Source organism: Hylobates moloch, unplaced genomic scaffold (genome assembly GCF_009828535.3).
Source record: "Hylobates moloch isolate HMO894 unplaced genomic scaffold, HMol_V3 SCAFFOLD_1, whole genome shotgun sequence".
NCBI classification, from domain to species: domain Eukaryota; kingdom Metazoa; phylum Chordata; class Mammalia; order Primates; family Hylobatidae; genus Hylobates; species Hylobates moloch.
In genome coordinates, this window is record NW_026652276.1 from 38944516 (window position 1) to 38971051 (window position 26536).

The following is a 26536-nucleotide window of genomic DNA, read 5'->3' on the forward strand; positions in this document are numbered from 1 at the left end:
TGTTAGTAAGTATTGCTATTAACTTATAGCAATATTAACTTATAGAATAAAATAACGCTATTAACTTATAGAATAAGATATTGCCATACTTTGTTTTTGGAGCATCATTTTATTCCTTAAGTATAAAAACGTCAGCATTAACCCATTTATGCCAGAGGTTGCAATTTTTTGAATTGCAGACGTGTGAAAAGTCAGACCTTGGTGATGACCTTGAGCAGTGGGATATAAATAACTCCCACATGCTCAGTGTTCCAATAATGGAACACTAGGCATAAAAGAATTTAATAGGGAGGAGCACTCCCTATTATACTATAATGTAAAAATGGATTTCAGAATAAACTGGGCGGGGGACAGTGGCTCATGCCTGTAATCCCAGCACTTAGGGAGGCTGAGGCAGGCGGATCACCTGAGGTCAGGAGTTTGAGACCAGCCTGGCCAACATAGTGAAACCCCATCACCTGAGGTCAGGAGTTTGAGACCAGCCTGGCCAACATAGTGAAACCCCATCTCTACTAAAAATACAAAAATTAGCCAGGTGTGGTGATGCATGCCTGTAGTCCCAGCTACTCAGGAGGCTGAGGCAGGAGAATCGCGTGTACATGAGAGCTGGAGGTTGCAGCGAGCCAAGATCACACCACTGCACTCCAGCCTAGGCGACAGAGCGAGACCCCATCTCAAAAAAATAAACAAATTTTAAAAAAGAATAAACTGGACTGAAATTCATCTGTATTTGAATAATTGGTATGCTTAAAACTCTAGTTTAATTACATGGCAAATTAAAGAGAAATAATTTAAAATTTTGTTTCTTAATGAGAAAGGCTTAGATGGAAACAAACCATGTAGCTTCCAAGAACAAATGTGTGTCAATACACCTCTGGATCAATCTAATAATCCACTTAAGTAACAGTTATTAACATTAAAATAATTTTCAAGGATAAGTAAACATTTGTGAAGGAACTCTTCCATATATTTTATAAGTTACTGATCTCTCTGGACTCAGTTTCTTCATCTGTAAAATGATAATAGTAATAATACCCACTTCATAAAGTTATTGGAAGATTAAGCCAATATATGAAAAGTACTTAGTTCCTGACATACAGTGGTTGCTACATAAAGTTTGCTATTATTACTAGCTGTTGAAATGTTCTGAATTGCCACAAAGACCCACCAAGTCAAGAAGATGAGAGGTTTTATATTGAGGATGGTATGACAAAGTGAATATTCCACTGAGATGATTTTCAGATTACAATATAATTAGTTTTTTTAATATGCAAACAACTGAAATACAAAAACTATATATAAAAATAAGTTGAACATCTTAGAGAAATAGATATAAAAATAATTTATAGTCACAGAATGGATATATTGCAAGAAAATTCATATACCCACAAACGCCCCAAAATACAAAGATGTTTAAGAAATGTTTGTACCTTAAAAATGATTTCTCTTAGTCTGTCAGAGTACTTCTGATTTAAGAGCAATGCATACAGTATGTCAGCATTTCCCGGTTCAAAAAGCAGTAAGAAAAGCTGACCTCTAGTTGGGCTGGTACGTAGGAGACTGAAGAGCACATCCAAAATTCCAAAGAGCTTTTAAAATTAAACAACACAAAACAAACCACCACATTCATATATACAAGCACAAATAAGGTCATAAGCCACAAAAGTTATTTAATTAAATCCTATATACTTTAATGTTTTATCTTAACTTCACTATATCTGATATGACGTCTTTTTAAAAAAATTCTGTTGAGACAGAATCTCCCTCTGTCACCCAGGCTGGAGTGCAGTGGTGTGATCACAGCTCACTGCAGCCTTGGACTTCCCAGGCTCAGTGATCCTCCCACCTCAGCCTCCCAGGTAGCTGGTACTGCAGGTGTGCACCACCATGCCTGGCTGATTTTCTGTATTTTTGGTAGAAATGGGGTTTCGTCATGCTGCCCGGGCTAGTCTCAAACTCCTTGGCTCAAGCGATCCACCCAGCTCACTGCACCTGGCCTCTGATATCTTTGGAACCAGACATGCTTTTGTCTTATTCAATTTCCTTTAGTATAACCTTTCACTATTCAAATTTACCTGTTGGACCCGTATTTATCCTCTTTTATCCATATGAAAAGACATCTCCTCCATAAAGTCTTTCCTGGTCTTTGCAACATGTAAAACCCTCTTGGGAAACACCTCATAGAACTTTGTATCTCTCTTATAGATATTGTCATACTCTTCTTTGTTTATAGTTATTTGTAAACTTCTCTTATTGACCCCTGCCCCATTAGCTTAAAAGAATAATAGTTCATCATTATATTACATGTAATGTCTAATATTATTGTGTGTAAACAGTAAGTCCTCAACAAATAACTCTTTAACTGAAATAACCAAAAAAAAATTGTTGGCAATGAATCATACATACAGCTATCACGAAATAAGATGGGAATAATGAGAAGCTTTTGAAGCGGTCCAACCTTATAGGAAAATAGCTTGCATTAACTCATCTAATACTGATAATGAAGTCATGTAACCACTAATAAATATTACATATAGAGGGAAAAATAGCCTAGTCAACATAATTCTACTTAAATTTGTGGTATTGCAGAGCTTATACCAGAAGAGCACAAAAATGGCTCTAAAATTTTTTTTTAACATTTGGGTTCTAGTTTCAGGTTTATCAGTTGTGTGACTTTTTAAGTCACATAATCTCTCTGAATATAAATTTCCAAAAGTGTACATGCAAAAAGTAATTCTTGGTCTGTATATGTTATAGCAGTGGTTCTCAAATTTTACCATGTGCACGAGAATAATCTGGAGGGCTTGGTTCAGCAGTTGAATCAGTAGTATATCTGCATTTCTAACAAGTTCTCAGGTAAAGTTGGTTAGGGGCCAAACAATGAGAACCACTAACTTAAAGGGTAGTTCTGAGGATTAAATGGGATAATGTACGTAAAACTAGACACATATTTATAATTTACTCTTTATGTAACATTTTATGAACCTAGGTTATGTTAGAAATCTACCTACTAACGGCTGGGCATGGTGGCTGACGCCTGCAATCCTAGCACTTTGGGAGGCTGAGGCGGGCGGATCACGAGGTCAAGAGATCGCGACCATCCTGGCTAACATGGTGAAACCCCATCTCTACTAAAAATACAAAACTTAGCTGGGTGTGGTGGTGCGTGCCTGTAGTCCCAGCTACTCGGGAGGCTGAGGCAGGAGAATCGCTTGAACCTGGGAGGCAGAGGTTGCAGTGAGCCGAGATTGTGCCACTGCACTCCAGCCTGGTGACAGAGCAAGACTGTCTCAAAAAAAAAAAAAAAAAAAAGAAAGAAATCTACCCACTAACATTGATGATAACTTCGATGATAGGTAAACATACACCATGTGGGCTATGAAAACAGGCTTCAGAACTGCCAGACAAAGCAATCATTTCCATATATTAAATTTTCTAGCTAATTGGAAATATTAAATTACACTGTCATCTATTTTATGAAAAATTTAGTTAGTAGATAGAATTTACTTCTGGCCTGGCATGGTGGCTCACGCCTGTAATCCTAGCACTTTGGGAGGCCTAGGCAGGTAGACCATTTGAGGTCAGGAGTTCAAGACCAGCCTGACCCACATGGTGAAACCCTGTCTTTACTGGAAAAAAAAAAAAAGCAAAAAATTAGCTCAGTGTGGGGGTGCACACCTGTAATGTCAGCTACTTAGGGGGCTGAGGCAGGAGAACCACTTCTCCTTCTGGGAGTTGGAGGTTGCAGTGAGTCGAGATCGTGCCACTGCACTCCAACCTGGGTGACAGAGCGAGACTCCATCTCAGAAAAAAAAAAAAAAGATAAAATTTACTTCTTAAGTGCATAATATTGAATGTGACACTACACATATTTTACTGTCAAAATATTTAACTAGACACAAACATACGTTCAGAAGATGATGTAGCAACTCAAATGTTAAAAAGGAAAAGTAGATTTATCTTAGGCATAATACCTGTTCTTCTTCATTAGTAGCAGCTATGTACCCCATAATACTTTGTATCTCTTCATGAGATCCACCTTTGCACAGAAAATATTTAATTAGTCCATACAAAGAAGTCCTTATTGTTCGAATATCATCTAGAGACAGTTCATTATATTTACAACCATTCCTGAAAGACAAAACAAAGTATAAGAATTGAAATTTTAATTTTTACATTTCCTTTTTTCTGAGATGGAGTCTCGCTCTGTTGCCCAGGCTGGAGTGCAGTGGCGCAATCTCAGCTCACTGCAACCTCTGCCTTCTGGGTTCAAGCGATTCTCCTGCCTCAACCTCCTAAGTAGCTGGGATTACAGGCACACGCCACCATGCCCAGCTAATTTTTGTATTTTTAGTAGAGACAGGGTTTCACCATGTTGGCCAGGCTGGTCTCAAACTCCTGTCCTCATGATCTGCCCACCTCAGCCTCCCCAAGTGCTGGGATTACAGGCGTGAGCCACTGCGCCCAGCCTAATTTTTACATTTCTATATTTTCTATATAAAAGAAGTCATAGTGTTAAAAAAATATTTCCATGTAATTCTGAGATTCATAGTAACTTTGGGTTGCTTTTCTTTTTAAGGAAAATCTTCTAAGAGTTTCAGTGAATAAAATGGCTTATGTGAATACAACACCCACTGCATAGCAGACATAGTTTAAGTGCTTTACATTATTAACTAATTAATTTAATCCTCAAAACAACCAAAGGAGGTAAGTTTTCTTATCTCCTTTCAAAAATGAAGAAACCCAAGCACAGAGAAGTTGAGTAATTTGCCTACAGTTGCACAATTAATGAAAGCCAGATTCAAACCCTGTGTATGTGATCCACTGTTCATCATTTTAACCTCCACTCTATCCTACGTCTTTCCAGGTAAAACATACTAGAATCGCTGGTAAAGAGAAAGTCTACAGTCTACACATTCCAGTCAAGTAGCAGACAGAAAACAATATATCAAACTGAAAAGGAACAAGGGCATCATACCCATAATAAATCCTAAGTGTATCTAGGAGAAATTGCACACCATACTTCTTTCGGAAAACTCTCCTGCTGTCTTTAATGATGGTTGAAAGATACTGTATGTGACCTAAAATAAAAAGTTCAATGGTAAGTAATACAGCTAAAATAAAGTCAATAGGTAGTTATAAATTTCTAAAACAACTATAAAATTTTTATCTGAAAGCCTGCTCTCACCGATTCGAAAGGGAAAATCTCCACGGTTCCAAATACGAAAGTCAAAGAGTAAATATTGATACATTTGTTGCAGGAGCTGCATATTTTTCTCTAATGATACTTGTTCAATTAGTAACTGAACTGCCATCAATACATTAACATCCATCAAGGTGCTTGGCACCTGAAACCAAACAGAAGAAGGTTTCATATAGTTCAGTTTAAATAACTGTCATAAAGCTATAATTTTAAATCATTAATCAGAACATCTACTAAGTGTAAAAACGGAAAAATCCACATTAGAAAAACAAAAACTTAAGTATTGGTTTTTCTGATATTATACCAGAGTATATTCTCCTAGTGTCATATTCCTAAAATAGTCTTATATTTCTCAACATCCCAAATATCAAAGCTATCAAACAAGGTTGTATACATCAAAGATTATACACTATTACATAAAATAAGTATTTCTTGTATGATTCCATACAAGTTTTTAAAAGACGCCTGTGAAACAAATTATACCCACTAATATAATTCAAGTTGTAATAATCTTTAAAAATATATTTATTAGGAAGAAAAAAATCCCAACATCAACTGCAAATCACAATCATTAGTTACATCAACACAATGTTAGACTGGCTCACCTTCTGAAGCAAAGCACCAAGAGTTGCAACTCCATGGGAGTGAATAAGATTGTCCTGGTTGATACGATGTCTCTGAATAAAATGTTTCACAATCAAGATAAATGTTGCAACTAGGTTTCTCTCTAGTCTTGACTCTGTGGAATCAGGAACATATTAATTATCATAATTACTCTAATCACTTTTATATCACATTTTCTGTATCTTAATGCACACTGTTGCACAAAGTAGAAATCTGGTTCAGCAGTCGGCTTCCAACGCTCTATTGTACAATAGAATCAGAAAAACCAGCAACTACAATATTGTATATTTATGTGCATATATTTTCTCTACCACAAATTTAACAATGTGGTCATATTTCCACTAAGAGTATAAACTAAGGATACTGGAGATTAATCTGTAGTTTTTTGATGAAAGTATTATAAACTTTCTGAATGATATTAGTAAAAGTAGAAACAACTGCTACAGCTACAAACGGTTAAGTTTCTTCCTAATGACAGTAAAACATTTTCATCTATTTCTCAATTAATTCTCAAATTTCTCAATGACTATTTTATGTTAATTTCATCTTAATACCTGAGGCCTTTGTGGAAGTCAATACGAGCCAATCTCCTTCAACAGGTGTTATTGATTCAGGAACTGTGCTTTCATTCTTTTCTTCAGGAATCTGTCCTTCACTAAAGTGGCTGATTTGTTCCAATAAAGGAAAGAGTACATTTAACCCGCCTATGCAGTTTATGATATCCTAAAGGGAAAATTATAATGTTTAAATCTTATAAAAGAAGGACAATTTTGTCATTTAATATCTTCACATGCATGAAGTTATAATTTGCTAGACAAACCTTTAAGCAATGTAGAGGATAACCTAAGCTGAAGGAATTTTTGTGTAGGAAGATGCTTTACAGGGCAGCCTCAAGGGTCACCATAATCAAAACTGAAGAGAGATCAGGCCAGATCATTTTTACTCCACCTTCATTTTCCAAAGTTTAGGGATTTCGAACATAGGCAAATGAAACATAGCCCCATAAGTGGACTTTATAATGTAACTCCAACAATGGAAAAACAACTGTCACTAGGCAATTAGGCATAATAAACAAGAGAATAAATAATGAAAAAAATGCAGTTGGTGGTAGAAATATGACTGACTCCTCGACTTTTAGTTAACAAAAAGGTAGAGAGGGTATTTCAGCCAAAGTTCAAAGTTTTGGATATTTTTGGGTAGCTTAATAAAATATTTTCTATATCTTTTGATAAGTTACTAATATCACTGGCTTCAGTTTGTCTGTAAAATGAGGATAATAGTAACACCCACTTCATAAAGTATTGCAAGGATTAAGTAAGCTAATATATAAAAAGTGCAGTCTCTGACATACAGTTGATACCATACAAGGTTTGCTCTTATTATTATTAAAGTGTTCTGAATTGCCATGTGGACATAACATAAGTCTTCAAACAACCTCTTCATATTCTTTGCTTGCTTTCTTAGAAATAAATTTTATTGCGTATATTTCAGGTTTACAACATGTTGTAGCATACACATAGATAATAAAATCGTTACTATATATAGTGAAGCAGATGAACATTTCTATCATTTCACATAGTTACTTTGTGACAAGAGCAGCTAAAATCTACTTATTTAACAAAATTCCCTAATAAAATGTAATTTTATTAACTATAGTCATCATGTGTTACATTAGATCTCTGGATTTGTTCATCCTACATATCTGCTACTTCGTTGGGCTTCTCTTGCTTGTTTTTGAGACAGGGTTTCGCTCTGTCACTCAGCTGGAGTGCACTGGACTGATCACAGCTCACTGCAGTCTCGACCTCCCAGGCTCAAGTGATCCTCTCACCTCAGCCTCCCAAGTAGCTGAGACTACAGGCATGTGCCACCACACCCAGCTAACGAGTGCATTTTTTGTACAGACAAAGTTTTGCCATGTTGCCCAGGCTAGTCTCAAACTCTTGAGCTCAAGTAATTTGCCCGCCATGGCCTTCCAAAGTACTGGGATTACAGGTGTGAACCATTGTGCCTGGCCCCATATCTTCTACTTTGTTTTGACTGTTTGTCATACCAGTTTTGAAGAGCTCTTTGTATAAATAAGTAAATTAACTTTTTGGAAGGCAAATATTATTTTACCAGTTGTCAATTAACTTTTTTGGTCTTTGATTTGGCTACAGTATAAAAATACGTCTTTCTCTTGATAATCTGCTGCTTTTTGATTTCCACATTAGCCAAAAGTCTAACTAGTTAATAATCCACATAGCTGTAACTCAGGCCACAAAAAAAGGCTTTGATTTTCAGGTATGTATGGCACATATAAACAGATTTCTATATATAAAATACCACATGGAATCAGCTTTGTAAAACCAGTCTTACAAGTAAAGCAAAAGTTAACTTATGAAGTGTCAATCATGTCATAAATCTTACTATGGTAACAGATTAAAAAAGTGTTCTGGCCGGGCATGGTGGCTCACGCCTGTAATCCCAGCACTTTGAGAGGCCAAGGTGGGCGGATCAACTGAGGTCAGGAGTCCGAGACCAGCCTGTCCAACATGGTGAGACCCTATCTCCATTAAAAAATATAAAAATTAGCTGGGCGTGGTGGCAGTTGTGTATAATCCCAGCTACTTGCTGGGGCAGGAGAATCACTTGAACCTGGGAGGCAGAGGTTGCAGTGAGCCGAGATCCACTGCACTCCAGCCTGGGAGACAGCAAAGCTCTGCCTCAAAAAAAAAAAAAGAAAAAAGAAAAGAAAAAGAACAAGTGTTCTTATACCAAAATTAAGGAGAAGAAAAATGCTTTATATACCATGAATAACATGAAATTAACACTAATTGATAGATAAATTTCTACATAGGTGAAATTATCTTAATGATTTCTGTTTCACTGAAATAATAAATGTATTTGGTTGGTGTTAACTGATTGGAAAATTTTTTTTTTCCTGATTTACCGGCAAGTCCTCTTATAATTATCTCTTATTTCCCTGATTTACCAGCAAGTCCTCTTATAATTATCTTTTATATTTCTTTAACTTAGGTTATAACTTCTATTTAAAATATCATTTAAGGAAACACTATATTTAAGAATTAAGCCTCTCTCACCCTAAACAACCTTTACTAATTTAATCACTCACTCAACACTTATTTGTTGCATAACCTTGTACCAGGAACTGGTTAAAAAAAAAGCAGTGACCCTTCCTTCAAAGTTCTTTTGGACTACTAGAGCATTAACCAAGCAGTTACTATTTGCCATGGTAAGTGAAATAATAAAGTGCTAGGGATACCCATAAGAGCAGTTTGGTCTTGGAAAGTAAGCAGAAGCCCCTAGATGGAAGCAAAGTTCCAGCTGTGACATAAATATGAGGCCAATGAAAAAGGAAAATAAGATTTGAGAACCCATACAGACATGGCAAAAACATTCAAACTCCACACAGACAGTTGCCCCTGCCAAGAATCAATTTTTTTCTCACTAACTTTATAATGAACGACATTATCCAAGGACCTGCTGCGCACAAAGGTAACTACATTTCAAACCAAAGTCATTCAACTACGTTAGTCATTTAACTTTGCATTTGTTTATCCTTCAAATTGTATGTTTGCATAACATTTTAACTGAGATCTATTATTCAGATCAACCTGGCAGTGCTTTAAAAACAAAATCTTTAATAAGAGTATCAGTAAACTTATGTAAGATGTTGCCCAACATTTACTATTAATTTACCTTAATGTCCCAGTTCACTACTTCGTTTCCTGTTAATCTTCCATGCAAACAATTAGTAGATAAATCAAGACAGATTGAATTTTTACAGGCCTAAGAATAAAAGAAAAATATGGCAAACAACCAATTAGAACAAAACATAAATTTAACCACATGTAGAACATTTCACCATAATACAAAAAGGAATATAGGATAGTCAAAGATAAGATGCCCATAATATGAATTTTAGTATTGCTGTTCTCTTTTAAAAGAAAGAATCAAGGCCGGGCGTGGTGGCTCATGCCTGTAATCCCAGCACTTTGGGAGGCTGAGGCAGGTGGATCACCTGAGGTTAGGAGTTCGAAACCGGCCTGGCCAACATGGTAAAATCCCATCTCTACTAAAAATATAAAAACCAGCCGGTGTGGTGGTGGGCACCTGTAATCCCAGCTACTCGGGAGGCTGAGGGAGGAGAATTGCTTGAACCCAGGAGACGGAGGTTGCAGTGAGCCGACACGGTGCCACTGCACTCCAGCCTCAGTGACAGAGTGAGACCCTGTCTCAAAAAATAAATAAAAATAAAAATAAATAAAAATAAAAAAGAAAGAATCAGGAATCAGATTCTAAAGCACCCATTTAGAAAAGCAGGTCACTGCTACTTGTCATCTGATAGATGAGCTATAGCTAGAACTTGTTCACCAGCCACAGTGTTGTTTTTTTTTTTTTTTTGGAGACAGAGTCTCACTCTTGTCGCCCAGGCTAGAGTGTAGTGGTGTGATCTTGGCTCACTGCAACCTCTGCCTCCCAGATTCAACCAATTCTCCTGCCTCAGCCTCCCGAGTAGCTGAGATTACAGGTGTGTGCCACCACATCTGGCTTAATTTGTATTTTTAGTAGAGATGGGGTTTCACCATGTTGGTCAGGCTGGTCTCGAACTCCTGACCTCAAGTGATCCACCCACCTCGGCCTCCCAAAGTGCTGGGATTACAGGCATGAGCCACTGCACCCAGCCTCGCCAGTCACAGTTTTTAAATTTTTCTCTTTTAAACAAATATATGAAAATAGATTTTTGGCTTTAAAAAAATTCAATGTTTTATTTCCATTAGCACTTCCCTAGGCACAATTTCAACATACACATAAAACGTGTGATTAAAATGAGAGATAAACCACAGAACCAAAAAAAAAATCATGATATAAAAATACAATTACAGGCATAAGATACCATTTTCCCTCATGTTGTTGCCAGACAATTCTGGCTGCATTCAGAGTAAGAGCTTAGTCTGTAACTTTAGAAACAAAGTTATTTGCTAACCTCCATTCGTAAAGGCATGTTAACTTCATATTCAATCTGAATTTTCAGGTAATGAAGCATCCTTGAATCTAATCTAATCCCCATTCCAAAAGAAAGTAAACCTACAAATTTTAGCGCACATGATGTAGCTACTGCTTTTCTCTTAAACAATTGAGAAAAATTGCTTTAATAAAACAAATACTTAAACATTAACCATCTCAGAGACAGACATGTCTTTCTCCAGTCGCTACTTTAGTCTGTAACTAAAAACCATATCTATAACCTGTTTTAACAGAATATCTCCTAATGGTATGACTGCCTCTAGAATCCATTCCTCCAACCCAACTTTCACACTGCAGCTTAAGACCATTTGTAAAATGCGAACCTGATAACATTACTTTTCTGCTAAAAATTCTATCCATTGCCTATTATTTACTCTGACATAGAAGGTTTGCTATAATGTGACCTTGCTCTCTAGTCTCATCTCCTCTTGCTCAGTGTCCTATACCCAAATACATGTAGAACCCAGTTTTACAGTCTATGCCTTTTTAGGTGATATTTACCATGCATCCCTGCTCAACTTTGTCTTTTAAAACACAAATGATACCATCTTCTTTATGATTTTCTAGCTTCCTGGAATAACAAACCACTCCTCATTTGTACCCTCACTATTATTTTGTACATTATTCCAACAAAGAAATATTGTATATTAGTTAAGGATATAAATTAAACAGGCTGGGTTCTAACTCCAGGATTCACTAGAATTATGAGTCTAAGCAAGTTACTTATCTTACTGAGCTTCAGAAAACTAAAGCTTAGAAAAGATAACAGATAATACCATATACCTCTCAGGGCTTTTGTGAAGATTAAGTGAAACAATACACATGAAGCACTTAGCATAGCGCTTAACATATTGTTAACACCCCATAAATGGTAGCTAAAAAGAAAAATAAATGCTCATAAAGTTATGTTGAACTCATTTTTAAAAAAATTATTTTACTTTAGATTGTAAGCTTCTTACAGACAGAGACTTTAATTTATTTATCTTTGTATCCTAAGGGTATAGCATAATTCTTGGCACTAAGAAGACATTCAATAAGTTTTAAGCAAATGGATGACTAAATACCTCCTACAAATGAGTACAAAAAATAAAAAACTGTTGACTATTTTAAAAATCCTCTGGAGCAGCTTTTCCCAAACTAGCATTTGTTAATAACTAAGTTATAATAACAAAATATGCTCTATGCTCAAATACCTGGTGAAACAGTAGGACAAAACAAAAGTAAACTGGTTTCTTTATAGCAGAATTTAAAGAATGTATCACTAACCTCCAAGAGGGATATAAAGAATGCAACAGGGCCGGGCACGGTGGCTCATACCTGTAATCCCAGCACTTTGGGAGGCCAAGGTGGGCAGATCACTTGAGGTCAGGAGTTCGAGACTAGCCTGACCAACATGGTGAAACCTCGTCTTTACTAAAAATACAAAAAATTAGCCAGGTGTGGTGGCACATGCCTGTAATCCCAGCTACTCAGGAGGCTGAAGCAGGAGAATCACTTGAACCCAGGAAGCAGAGGTTGCAGTGAGCCAAGATCACGCCACTGCACTCCAGCCTGGCAACAGAGCGAGACTCTGTCTCAAAAAAAAAAAAAAAAAAAAGCAACAGGCTGTATGCAGTGGCTCACGCCTGTAATCTTAGCACTTTGCAAGGCCTAGGTGGGTGAACCACTTGAGCCCAGGAGTTCAACACCAGCCTAGGCAACATAGTGAGACCTTGTCTCTACAAAAAATCAAAAAATGGGGTGGGACTATTGCTTGAGCCCAGGAGGATAAGGCTGCAACGAGCCGTGACTGCACCACTGCACAGCCACCTAGGTAATGGGAGTGAGACCCTGTCTTTAAAAAAAAAAAAAAATAGAATCCAACAGTCCCCCAAATTTATTTAACTATAGAGTCCCTGTCTCACGACATAGCAACATTTTGCAGAAACATTCCTTCAGTAATCTGTTTTATTGTATTTATCAATAGTCATATTAAGTTTCTTGGGGAAAAACAAGACAATAGCTATTTTTTTGGTAGTATAGAATTTTTTACTTTCAATGGTTAAAAAAAAAAAAAATCCAACCTTAATGTTAACAAATTCAAAGTTACTTTGTAAAAAGAATATGATGACTATAATGTCAAAAAGACCAGTCAGGCCTGGTGCGGTGGCTCATGCCTGTAATCCCAGCACTTTGGGAGACTGAGGTGGGCGGATCACTTGAGGTCAAGAGTTCAAGACCAGCCTGGCCAACACGGTGAAACCCCATCTACCAAAATGCAAAAATTAGCCAGGCGTGGTGGTACGTGCCTCTAATCCCAGCTACTCGGGAGGCTGAGGCAAGAGAATCACTTGAACCTGGGAGGCAGAGGCTGCAGTGAGCCAAGATTGTGCCACTGCACTCTAGCCTGGGTGAGAGAGCGAGACTCAGTCTCAAAAAAAAAAAAAGTTGGCTGTCACACATCCAGAACTTGCCACTAAATATATTGTTTGGATTATATGCAATTATTTCTTAGCTATCTATGCTATACAGCGGAGAATGAAAATAGGTGTAAGATATAATTCTTGCCAAGAAATAACATAAGATATATTAAACAAGCATGTATCTTTGGGAAAAGAAGTTATACAAAGCAAACAAAAATATAAGACTCAAGAGACATTATAACCAATGCAATGCATAAACTTTGACTGGACCCAGGATTCATTTCTAAAAGGCTATACAAATATTTTTGGAAAAATTTGAATACAGAGTATATATTAGATGAATTATGGGCCATTTTCTTAGGTAGGTAGATGATTATGTAGAGATATTCAGGGATGAAGTGTCTTGATAGCTATGTCAATTTGTTTTCACAAATGATTTGAGACAAAGTCAGCAAATACAGTAAAACATTAGTAATTGGTTAATTTAGGTGAAGAGTATATAGGATATCACTTTACCATTCTTTTGACTCCTCTCTAGGTTTGAAATGTATCACAGCAAAAAGAAGGGAGAAAATAAAACTAATAAGCAAATTTTATTAGGCCAGATACAAAAAGAAATATTTAAAAGTAAGGCCAGACACGGTGGCTCATTCCTGTAATCCCAACACTTTGGGAAGCTGAGGTGGAAGAACTGCTTGAACCCAGGAGTTCAAGACTAGCCTGGGCAATAGAGTAAGACCCTGTGTCTCTATAAAAAATACAAAAAAAAAAAAAAAAAAAAGCTCAGCATGGTGGCACATGCCTGTAGTCCTAGCTACTCAGGAGGCTGAAGGTGGGAGGACTACTTAAGCTCAGGAGTTCAAGACCACAGTGAGCCATGATCCCACCACTGCATTCCAACCTGGGTAACAGACTGAGAACCTGTCTCCAAAAAAACGGTGTGGGCTGGTGGAGTAGAAAAAAGTCCTTTTTCCTTTTACTTATCTAATAAAAGCAACTGAGGTCAGCAAGGACTGAGGAAAAAAAGACAAAAGAACTGGGAGAAACAAAAGAACTGGGAGGAAAAAAAGAACAGCAAAAATATTAATTGCTTCCACTATACTCAACGTTACATGGACTCAGAATATGTTTTGGTTTTGTGAGATTATACATTTTTTTTTTTTTTTTTGAGTCGGAGTCTCGCTCTGTTGCCCAGGCTGGAGTGCAGTGGCACAATCTTGGCTCACTGCAAGCTCTGCCTCCCGGGTTTGTGCCATTTTCCTGCCTCAGCCTCCCGAGTAGCTGGGACTACAGGCGCCCGCCACCACGCCCGGCTAATTTTTTGTATTTTTATAGAGACGGGGTTTCACCATGTTAGCCAGGATGGTCTCGATCTCCTGACCTCATGATCCGCCCGCCTCAGCCTCCCAAAATGCCAGGATTAAAGCGTGAGCCACTGTGCCCGGCCGAGATTATACATTTTTGTATATCTTTTTCTAGTTTAGCCAGCTGGTGCATGATAATAATTTATTACTTTCTTTTTGGTGTTTTTTTTTTTTTGGAGATGGAGTCTCAGTCTGTCACCCAGGCTGGAGAGCAGTGGGGCGATCTCAGCTGACTGCAATCTCTGACTCCCGGGTTCCATCAATTCTCGTGCCTCACCCTCCTAAGTAGTTGGGACTACAGGCACCTGCCACCATGCCCAGCTAATTTTTTGTATTTTTAGTAGAGACAGGTTTCACTATTGTTGGCCAAGTTGGTCTCAAACTCCTGACCTCAGGTGATCCGCCCACCTCAGCCTCCTAAAGTGCTGGTATTACAGGCATGAGCCACAGCCACTGTGCTGGGCCCTTTTTTTTTTTTTTTTGAGACAGGGTCTTGCTTTGTTGCCTAGGCTGGAGTGCAATGGCGCAATCACAGGTCACTGCACCCTCAAACTCCTGGGCTCAAGGATCTTCCCGGCTTTGCCTCCCAAGTAGCTGGGACTACAGGCACGTGCCACTAAGCCTGGCTATTTTTTTTTTTTTTTTTTGCATTTTTCATACGTTTTATAGAGACAGGGTTCTCGCTATGTTGCTTAGGCTAGTCTGGAACTCCTGGCCTCAAACGATCCACCTGGGCATCCCAAAGCGCTGGGATTACACGTGTGAGCCACTGTGCCTTCCGTCCATTTTCTCCTTTTGAAGTGAACATTTTTTTTCTCTTTCTTTCTTTTTTTTTAATTTTTGGCTATATCACATTTAAAAAACTGAGCACAATTCTGTTTCATCTCTCCTTCTAGTAAACTATGAGAATACAAATACAAACAATTTCACTTACTGAAGTCAGTTCATCGGTACAACTTCCAACTGTAACTATTGCCATTAGTACCACAAGGATGACATAATGATAATATTTGGACCCTCGTGGAGGAGGTATACCTTAATTTTTACTGCTTCTCACCTTCCTTTGAAAATTCATGATTATTTTGATGGCAATTCAAACCCCTCCTTTTAATTACCCAATGAAACGCCAAAAGGAATAGAAAAGGAACTGCAGTTCACAACATAGTTATAACTAGATGGACAGTTCACAAATTTACTCTGACCTTTGCTGTGTAGTAAAGAAGGATGTTACCAGGCAGGTCGGCCATGTCAGACTCTTGACACTTCCAAGGGCTTAAACAATTTGGACCTGAAAATTATTTACACACATATACACACCATTGAATATATATGGTCTCCTTGGTTCTGTGTTATCAGAATAAAATTTAAAATTAAGCTGTTTCAAGCTACTCAAACAACACAGCTGAAACCCATTAAGCTAAAATTTACTTTGTTTCCATATTCCAGTTTATCCAAAACCTATAAAAACTGGGAAATAAATCAATTTCCATTACAGAAAATTTTTTTATATAGTATTAAAAAACTATTATCAGCCAGGTACAGTGGCTCATGCCTATAATCCCAGCACTTTGGGAGGCTGAGGCAGGTGGATCACTTGAGCTCAGGAGTTTGAGACCAGCCTGGGCAACATGGCGAGACACCATTTCTACAAAAAAATATAAAAAATTAGCCAGAGGTGGTGGCATGTGCCTGTAGTCTCAGCTACTCATGAGGTGAGAGGATCACTCAAGCCTGGGAGGCAGAGGTTGCAGTGATCTGAGATTGTGCCACTGCACTCTGTCCTCAGCAACAGAGTGAGATATTGTCTCAGAAACAAAAACAAACAAAAATTATTATCTGGCCACGCATGGTCATGGTGGCTCAACACCTGTAATTCCAGCACTTAGGGAGGCTGAGGTGGGAGGATCACCTGAGGTCAGGAGTTTGAGACCAGCCTGGCCAACATGGTAAAAACCCCACGTCTACTAAAAATACTAAAAAATTAGCTGGGCATGGTGGCAGACGCCTGTAATCCCAGCTACTTGGAAGGTGGAGAATCACTTGAACCCAGGAGGCAGAGGCTGCAGTGAGCTGAGGTCATGCCATTGCACTCTAGCCTGGGCAACAAGAGCAAAACTCTGTCTAAAAAAAAAAAAAAAAAAAAAAAAAAAAAAAAAAAAAAAAAAAAAAACAAAGAAAGAAATTATAAACAACCTAAGTAAATAACATGTCTTGAATCCAAGGAAATATGGAACCATTAAAAATGATCATTTAGGCCTGGCACAGTGGCTCATGCCTGTAATCCAAGCACTTTGGGAGGCCAAGGTGGGAGGATCACTCGAAGCCAGGAGTTCAAGACCAGCCTAGTGAACATGGCGAAATTTGTCTCTACTAAAAATAAAATAATTAGCTGGGTGTGGTGGCACACATCTGTAATCCTAGCTACTTGGGAGGCTGAAACACTTGAACCCGGGAGACAGAGGTTACAGTGAGCCAAGATCAGCCACTGCACTCCAGCCTGGACAACAGAGCAAGGCTCTGTCTCAAAAAAACAAAAAATAAAAAACAAAAAAAAGAAAAGAAAAAAAAGATAAGGTTCTAATATAAAGTCTGAAATGTGGGCAATCCCATTCATCTCAAAATTCCCATGCAATCTAAAAAATATATTTAGACAAATAACAAGCTATTCTGCAGAGTTACATAACTCTTAAAAGCTTAACTCCTGAACATCCTGTTAGAATATACATATAATTTTGAAAGTAGTTAGGATCCAATAATAACTATTAGTACATATGTTTAAAATCATAGCCAAAAGAAAAACAAAAAGCCAAAACAAAATGAAAAACAGTTTGCAAACGTATTCAAGGTCCCCTAATTCTACCACCTTCATGAATTATTCAGGTATATTAATATATCAGTCGAAAAAATGACAAGTTTTGGAATAAGGCTCATGATTTTTGAAGCAGTTATATAATTTCTTCTAGAGATACGGTTATATTTTGTTTCATCAATTCATTAAAATCTGTCAAAAGTACTGGCAGTGTTATGGACTGAACTATGTCCCCCTAAAATTCCTATTTAAAGCCATAATCCCCAATGTGACTGTATTGGAAATAGGGCCTTTAAAGTGGTAACTGGGATTAAATGAAGTCATCAGGATGGGCCCGTAGTCTGAGAGAACCCCTTATAATAAGAGACACAGGAGAGGCTGGGCACGGTGGCTCATGCCTGTAATCCCAGCACTTTGGGAGGCCGAGGTGGGCGGATCACAAGGTCAGGAGATCGAGACCATCCTGGCTAACACAGTTAAATCCTCATCTCTACTAAAAATACAAAAAATTAGCCTGGCATGGTGGCAGGCACCTGTAGTCCCAGCTACTTGGGAGGCTGAAGCAGGAGAATGGTGTGAACCTGGGAGGCAGAGCTTGCAGTGAGCCGAGATCACACCACTGCACTCCAGCCGGGGAGACGGAGCCAGACTCTGTCTCAAAAAAAAAAAAAAAAAAAGAGAGAGACACAGGGGATCTCTTTCTCCGTCCACATGCACACAGAGAAAAGACCATGTGAGAACATAGCAAGAAGGCAACCACCTTATAAGCCAGGAAGAGAAGCCTCTCTTATATAGAAGTGAGAGCCTGATCCTGATGTCACCTCCATCTTGAACTTCTAGCTTCCAGAACTGTGAGAAAATAAATTTCTGTTGCTAAAGCCACCCAGTCTGTGGTATTTTGCTATGACAGCCCTAGCAGACAAATACAGGCAGTATTATGGATGATATGTGAAATATTTCCCAAAGGTTTGCTTTATTGATGCCTACAAAACAAAAAGTATGGTATGTGGAGGGGCTTTTTCTTCCCTTTCAGCTTCAATTAAAACAAATACACTCTTCACATGAAATATATTCTTCAGAATATATTTAGACAACAAAAAAACTCTAAATTTGCTTAAGCATTATGACTGTACATGCTTACCTGCTAAATATAATGCCTTCACCTGAGGAGGTTGCAGTGGTTCATAAAAGATGATAACAGATCCTAGCTGACCCTCCAGAGATGTGGGACACCCCCATTCACTGTCTTGGGTTCCAGCTGATATCAATTTGGTAATCAATTTTGATTTTTCAACTGTTCCTCCCCAGGAGGCTGATGACAGAATTCCACCAAATGATGTCCGATGAGGGGTAATGGGAGAAGAGAAAGGTGGATCTGGGATTTGGGATGGTGGAGGAGTGGTGGTTCTTTGCCCAGCTGAACCAATGCAACAGGAAGTAAAGGGCTAAAAACAAACAAAAAAATTACACAATTTTAATTAACATATATCCTCATATTTAACATAAAATTACACAATAAAATAGTACATAAAATTACACAAATAAATAAATTGAAAATAAAAGTGGAAGCAGTTTTATTTTTACCAAATCATGAAGTGTACATGCATGTGTATACTTAGGAAATTATTAGCAAAATTACCTTGGCCTATAGAATTTGGATGCATTACTTTTATGACTCATTTTATATTCTTTGGTAATTTTTGAATTTTTAAAGTGTATATGATTAAGAACTTTTTTAACTTTACTATTTTTGAAAATAGAGAAAACTATTTTTTCTCTTTAAGATGTATAAATATTAATCACAAACTATCCTGAAATGGTCACTGAGATGAAAACCAACAAGAAATTACTTGAATCCCAGGACTTGAGAAATAATCTACTCTATTCTACTATCTTCAGAAAAGGCCCTCTAGTGTTCTTTGAGAACCACTTCAATATATAAACTCTATTTTATACCTAACTAAAATATGAAGGTTTTAAGCTTCTTCATTATTGTTTCAATTATAATCAAGTTAGAAGAGTCCATCATATTATTCTTTTATGTATTTCACATACTTAGAGAGCTTTTATTAAACGACAGATTGATCTGCTCTATTCATTTCTTTTGCTTTCCTGTTATAGGTCTTTCTTTCCAAGCCTTTGTTTCTTCCTTAAATGTTTTCCTTTTTTCACATTGTCTGACTTCATCTAATAATGACAGGCTGACAGAATTGAATATTAATGTGTGGAGTCTTACTACATAGAAAACACTTTAAAATCTGGGGCCACATATTTACAATAAACATAACCTTCTACCTTAACTAAAACATTTCAAGAATTCTCAATCAATAGGGCCTGTAAAGAGTAGGTTGGATATACTTACTTCATTCATGGCAGGAAATCTGAGAGGGGCAGAAACCTTCTGTTGTCCATTGTCATAGATATAGACGAAGCTCTGACCAAAAGGCCTTTTTCCAGGCATATGGACAATAGTTATGTTGTGCTGATAAAGTGAAACACGCATTTAAAAGGATAAAATTATATTATGTCTTTGGAATGACAAATGCTTTCAGAATTTTGCTCTATAATTTGTACAAATAGTAGAACATTAAGATTAAGTCTGGGCACAGTGGCTCACGCTTGTAATCCCAGCACTTTGGGAGGCCGAGGTGGGCGGATCACGAGGTCAGGAGATCGAGACCACGGTGAAACCCTGTCTCTACTAAAAACACACAAAAAAATTAGCCGGGCGTCGTGGCGGGCGCCTGTAGTCCCAGCTACTCGGAGAGGCTGAGGCAGGAGAATGGCGTGAACCTGGGAGGCGGAGCTTGCAGTGAGCCAAGATTGCGCCACTGCACTCCAGCCTGGGCGACAGAGCGAGACTCCGTCTCAAAAAAAAAAAAAAAAAGATTAAACGCAGTTAAGTGTTAATTAAATTGATGTTCTCAAAGTAACAATTTTTTCCATAGTAGTACAAAAGCACGTAAGCATATTCTATAAAATATACACAATTGTAACAATACCTTTTCTGCATTTCCAAAGCTTTAGTATTCCTTAGAATCATTTTTAAAAATGAGAAGCATTTTATATTTTAGAAAACAATACAAATGCATTATTTAAAACAACCTATCAGCTAGGCACAGTGGCTCACTCCTGTAATCCCAGCACTTTGGGAGGTGGGCAGATCAGGAGTTCGAGACCAGCCTGGCCAACATGGTGAAACCCCACCTCTACTAAAAAATACAAAAATTAGCCGGGCGTGGTGGCAGGCACCTGTAATCCCAGCTACTCAGGAGGCTGAGATAGGAAAATTGCTTGAACTCGGGAGGTAGAAGTTGCAGTGACCTGAGATGGCGCCACTGGACTCCAGCCTTGGCAACAGAGCGAGACTCTTTCTCAAAAGAAAAAAAACAAAAAAAACCCACAAAACAATCTATCATCTCATTTTATTTTATCATTGTTTTAAAAAATCTTTTTTAGGAAATTGGGTCATGCTCTATAGCTGAGGCTTGAGTGCAGTGGCATAATCACAGCTCACTACAGCCTTGAACTCCCCAGTATTCTCCTGAACAGCTATGATTATAGGTGTGTGCCACCTCACCCAACTAATTTTTTAATTTTTTGTAGAGAGAGTCTCACCCCAAGCTGGTCTTGAACTCCTGGCTTCAAGCAATCCTCCCACCTTGGCATCTCAAAGTGTTGAGTTTACAGGTGTGAGTTATAGCACCCACCCCATCTCATTTTAAATTGAAATTCAAAATTAAATTTACTTACAGAGATGGGCGGATTACAAGGTCAAGAGATCAAGACCATCCTGGCCAACATGGTGAAATCCTGTCTCTACTAAAAATACAAAAATTAGCTGGGTGTGGTGGCATGTGCCTGTAGTCCCAGCTACTTGGGAGGCTGAGACAGGAGAATTGCTTGAACCTGGGAGGCAGAGGTTGCAGTGAGTTGAGATTGTGCCACTGTACTCCAGCCTGGCGAAAGAGCAAGACTCTATCTCAAAAAAAAAAAAAAAAGTTTACTTATAGAAAACCTTAAGACATCCTAACATTCCATTTATTTATTTATTTATTTATTTATTTATTTATTTATTTAGAGACAGGGTCTCACTCTGTTGCCCAGGCTGGAGTACAGTGGCACCATCTCAGCTTACTGGAGCCTTGACTTCCTGGGCTCAAGCGATTCTCCCAACTCAGCCTCCCAAGTGGCTGGGACCACAGGCACAAATCACCATACCCAGGTAATTTTTGTATTTTTCAGTAGATACCGGGTTTCACCATGTTGCCCAGGATGGTCCCAAACTCTTGAGCTCAAGTTATCTGCCCGCCTTGGCCTCCTGAAGTGCTGGGATTACGTACAGGTATGCCACTGCGCCCAGCCTCATTTAAATTTTTTAGCAAAAAAATGGCTGCTGTTGAATTTATGACAATGGTAGAAAATACCATTAACCATACTAGAAGTTAAATGTGATGCCCTAAAGACTTACCCAGAGGGAATCAAAGAAACTGTGGTCAGAAAGCATAACCGTTGCATATTCTCTTTTTGTGCATACTGCCACGACCAACATACCTGAATGGGTAATAAAGGCTTCAAAACCCATGCCACTTCCTGTAAAAAAACTACAAAAGTACGTATTATCAGAACTTTTGAAGTTGGTTGTTCAGTTTCATCATCATTAAAGTACATAAAACCATAAAGCCATCATGAACATCTTTACCAACAATTCTGTGGCTTAAATTCTATTGCCACACAGAAGTCCAACCTTGTTTCAAAGACCCCTTTAAAATCCATTTTGGTCATAGGAGTTTAGGAAATAAAAGGCAGCCTTGTAAAGTGGAATTCCACTAGTAAAAGTAAAAAAGTAAAACCACTAATTTTCAAATCTTTAAAATTCTTCTAAATAAGATTCAGTAAGCATAAATAAAGGTCTTTAAAATCACAAGGCATAGGCCAGGCGCGGTGGCTCATGCCTGTAATCCCAGCACTTCAGCAGGCTGAGGCGGGCAGATCACCTGAGGTCAGGAGTTCGAGGCCAGCCTGGCCAACGTGGTGAAACCCTGTCTCTACCAAAAATACAAAAATTAGCCAGGCATGGTGGCTAAGTAGCCTGTAGTCCCAGCTACTTAGGTGGCTGAGGCAGGAGAATCACTTGAACCTGGGAGGTAGAGGTTGCAGTGAGCTGAGATCATGCCACTGCACTCCAGCCTGGGTGACAAGAGCAAAACTCTGTCTAAAAAAAAAAAAAAATCACAAGGCATATTAAAAAGTAGTAGCTACAAAAGTCTGGATGTACATACACATAGGTTTTCTGTTCCTTCATATAAATATATAGCATATTTATATATAATATATATTTATAGCATATTCAATGGAATATAAATCATTACTCATATCATTACTCATTTTTTTTTCTTTTTTTTTGAAGCAGAATCTCACTCTATCGCCCAGGCTGGAGTACAGTGGTGCAATCTCAGCTAACTGCAATCTCTCTGTCTCCTGGGTTTAAGTGATTCTTATGCCTCAGCCTCCCAAGTAGCTGGGATTACAGGCATGTGCCACCACGCCTAGCTAATTTCGGTATTTTTAGTACAGACGGTGTTTCTCCCTACTGACCAGACTGGTCTTGAATTCCTGACCTCAAATGATTCGCCCACCTCAACCACCTAAAGTACTAGGATTACAGGCATGAGCCACCACACCTGGCCATTATTTATTTTCATGGTGTTTTTTCTGTGTGTGTGACAGTCTTGCTTTGTCACCCAGGTTGAAGTGCAGTGGTGCAATCACAGCTCACTGTAGCTTCAACTTCCTGAGCTGAAGTGATCCTCTCAGCCTTCCAAGTAGCTGGGACTACAAGTGTGTGCCACCACACCTGGCTAATTTTTTTATTTTTTGTAGAGATAAGGTTTTGCCATGTTGCCCAGGCTGGTCCTGAACTCCTGGCCTCAAGCAATGCACCTGCCTCTACCTCCTGAAGTGATGGGATTACAAGCGTGCCACCACACCTGGCCCATTTTCAAGATTATTACTCCTTTTTCCCTTCACTTTTACACTACTTTTAAGAAGGAAACTTGTGGCCGGGCGCGGTGTCTCACGCCTGTAATCCCAGCACTTTGAGAGGCCGAGGCGGGTGGATCATGAGGTCAGGAGATCGAGACCATCCTGGCTAACACGGTGAAACCCTGTCTCTACGAAAAAAAAAATTACAAAAAATTAGCCGGGCGTGATGGCAGGTGCCTGTAGTCCCAACTACTTGGGAGGCTAAGGCAGGAGAATGTCGTGAACCCAGGAGGCGGGGCTTGCAGTGAGCCGAGATCGCGCCACTGCACGCCAGCCTGGGTGACAGAGCCAGACTCCGTCTCAAAAAAAACAAAACAAAACAAAACAAAACAAATAAACTTAACCAGCAATATTTGAGATAAACAGCTATTACTATGAAAGCAATGAAGCACTTATAATTAAACTGTATAAAGCTTAAGGATGAAGAGACTTTAGATAAGCTGTATATCTAAAAGCTAGATGCTTGGAAACAGTTTTCCTGTTTAAGAATCACAGCATATATTGTTATGACAGTATTAACTTATATTCCATAATTTTTACCAATACCTGTACAATTGTTTCCTTTTCCCTCCTTTGTTAGCAATGCCAAGAGTCAATTGATCCTGATCTAAGCAAAACCAAGCACTGAAAGAAAAGGCAGACCCTGGCCATTTCTGTATGGGAGGCACAGAAATTCCTGCCAAACTATGTGACAAATTGAAATACTGGAGGGCACTCTCTAGACTTAGTTTTCGGGCCATTGTCAGGATTGCTCGAGTCACGGGAGTGACATAAGGGTGACCAGACTCAGATTCATCCACTCTCAGCAATCTTAGTAGTCGACGGATTTCTTCTGAGCTCACTGACTGACTCCCCAAGGAACCATGGATTGCAATCAAGTTCTCAGCACAAGTTTGATGGAGGGAAGAATGAGAGTCAAGGGTTTCAATGATTCTAATCCCCATGTTTGCATTGACACAAGTAGTTCGACTCTGTCTATTAATACAACAAATTCTTTTCAGCCAATCAGAGATGAAGATTTGCAGGTCATGGGATTGTAGTTCTGGAAGCCACTGGATAAGAAGCAAGAGAGGGTGGACATTACTAATGCCCAAAATCCCAACTGAAGTGTGGTCACCCTCTACAGCCTGAAAAGCAACATAAAAGATAAAAGGTTAGTTACCATTTTCAAAACGGATATTAACAGAAATTCTCTTGATAAAGGTTATAAACTCACCATATTCATAAGTTCTTTAAGTAATTCCAGTGGTGGCTGACCCAGGGATTTTAATACTTCAAGCATATGTGTATAACCAATTCTTTCTTTAAATACTTCCTAGGGGATGGGAAGACAATATATCAAAGTACATTTTCAAAGACTGAATATGTTGGAATATTAAAAATATTAAATAATACTCATTTATGCTAATTAACTTAATATTAAATAAAGAAAAAGATACGAATTCACTATTTGCCTTCTTAAATCACATGTCTTCATTTTAAAATAGATTCCATATAACTTCTGGAGTAATAAAGTTATAATTATCTACCAAAATTCAAAATAAATGAAATTAACAATAACTGTGTTATAGAATTATTATATTATTTGCAGATTAGGGCATATGACAATTCTTGTATTTTCTTCACTTGATTTGCAATTACTATAGTAGTAGTTAAGTCAAAACAAAAATAGAGGAAAAAATGAGGAGACTGTAGGTAAGAGGAGTCAGATATCAGCCTAAAAAGACCCAATTAAAGAGTTCCTGCCAATTTTGAATAGTGGTCAGAAAGAAACTGAGTACAAAGAGTTTTTTCTCAGCTACTTGTATCTAAATGGTCTGAATTATCTGGAACATTAAGTTCATTTTAGGAAGTTCTATGTCACATGTATTTTTGAACCAGTAGGCACCCAAAGTCATAAAGTGAAATATAAAGACAACTGGAAAACCTAAAACATACTAAAGTGCCCCATTACATTAGGTTGAAATATATACACTCACTACAAAATCAAAAAATTTAACAAAACAAGTAAAGCTGGTTTCCTTTAGGGAGGGAAATGGTTGAATGTGGGTAAAGAATAGGAAGGAAATATTTTCTCGTTATGTATTTTTGTTATATAATCTTTTGAATTTTAAACATGCCAGCTATTATATGACAAAAAAAAAAAAAAAACAACTTTCAAGGAAGACTGGAACATCTTTTTTGATGTTTGAATTTCAGAATACAGTACAGGTAATCCATTATACTCATAAACCAGTTATTTAGGACTTAAAATGGTTTCCATCTTACAGCAACTAGTATTAAATGGAGATTAAGTCACAAGCCAGACTGTAAAAGTTGTAAAAGCCTATTCAATAGGAACCTAACCATGAGTTAGGTCAACATTTCTAGGGCAAAAGTTAGAGTCTCCTAACACAAACCAATGTAATCTAAGGAATACAATGAAAGGCATGTTTCAGAAAACAGGGAGTAATTAATTCACTTCTGGTACCAGAAAGGTGAGGCATGAAGTATATTAGATGTGGCAGATAAGAGTGTAAAGTAATAATAAAAGTCACTGACACGTATTTAGCACTTATCATGTGCCCAGCACTATGCTTACCACTTCACACAGATGACCTCACTAATCTTATCAGTATATGAGGAAACTACCAGTATAACTGGACAGAAGAACAGTCAGTGGCAGTGAATGAGAAGAGACAGAAAACTCTAAGGGTTAGTGAATACAAGAAGCAGAATTTCCATGGCCATACAACCTGGAAAAACTAGTATCAAATTGATAGGCTATTCAAATGTGAAAAATGTTCATATTTTAGGCAGTCATAAACTAACTAAGGGTCATTATTTTATTAATGAAGAAAAACTCTGATATAAAACTTAATTTTTTAAACTCATGAACCACAGAACCACTTAAAAGTATCCTTCCAACACCAGTGCTCACGTCCCATTCTTTGCCAACACTGTAAATCCTATCAGTTTGCAGTTCAATCATTAATGTCTTTTAAATAAAACAGTGCCTATAGGGGTTTGTCTTAAAATTATCACAAGTATAGGCAAACAATAAGTAACCTCATTCTTA

General features: G+C 38.0%; 1 protein-coding gene across 5 annotated transcripts in view; it reads right to left on the minus strand.

Moving 5' to 3' along the window:
- The window catches only part of NBEAL1 (neurobeachin like 1), a 212068-nt gene that overhangs the window by 90219 nt on the left and 95313 nt on the right, over positions 1 to 26536 (minus strand). For all 5 annotated transcript variants that reach the window (XM_058439532.1, XM_032754888.2, XM_058439546.1 and 2 more), the window contains 13 exons: positions 24695 to 24793; positions 24025 to 24605; positions 21905 to 22037; positions 19796 to 19915; positions 18575 to 18878; positions 15827 to 15912; positions 9530 to 9619; positions 6382 to 6550; positions 5809 to 5942; positions 5189 to 5348; positions 4979 to 5081; positions 3975 to 4131; positions 1431 to 1589 (listed from right to left, as the gene is read on the minus strand). In XM_058439532.1, coding sequence (XP_058295515.1) covers positions 1431 to 1589; positions 3975 to 4131; positions 4979 to 5081; positions 5189 to 5348; positions 5809 to 5942; positions 6382 to 6550; positions 9530 to 9619; positions 15827 to 15912; positions 18575 to 18878; positions 19796 to 19915; positions 21905 to 22037; positions 24025 to 24605; positions 24695 to 24793 — 2295 coding nt within the window. The remainder of the gene's footprint in view (positions 1 to 1430; positions 1590 to 3974; positions 4132 to 4978; positions 5082 to 5188; positions 5349 to 5808; positions 5943 to 6381; positions 6551 to 9529; positions 9620 to 15826; positions 15913 to 18574; positions 18879 to 19795; positions 19916 to 21904; positions 22038 to 24024; positions 24606 to 24694; positions 24794 to 26536) is intronic.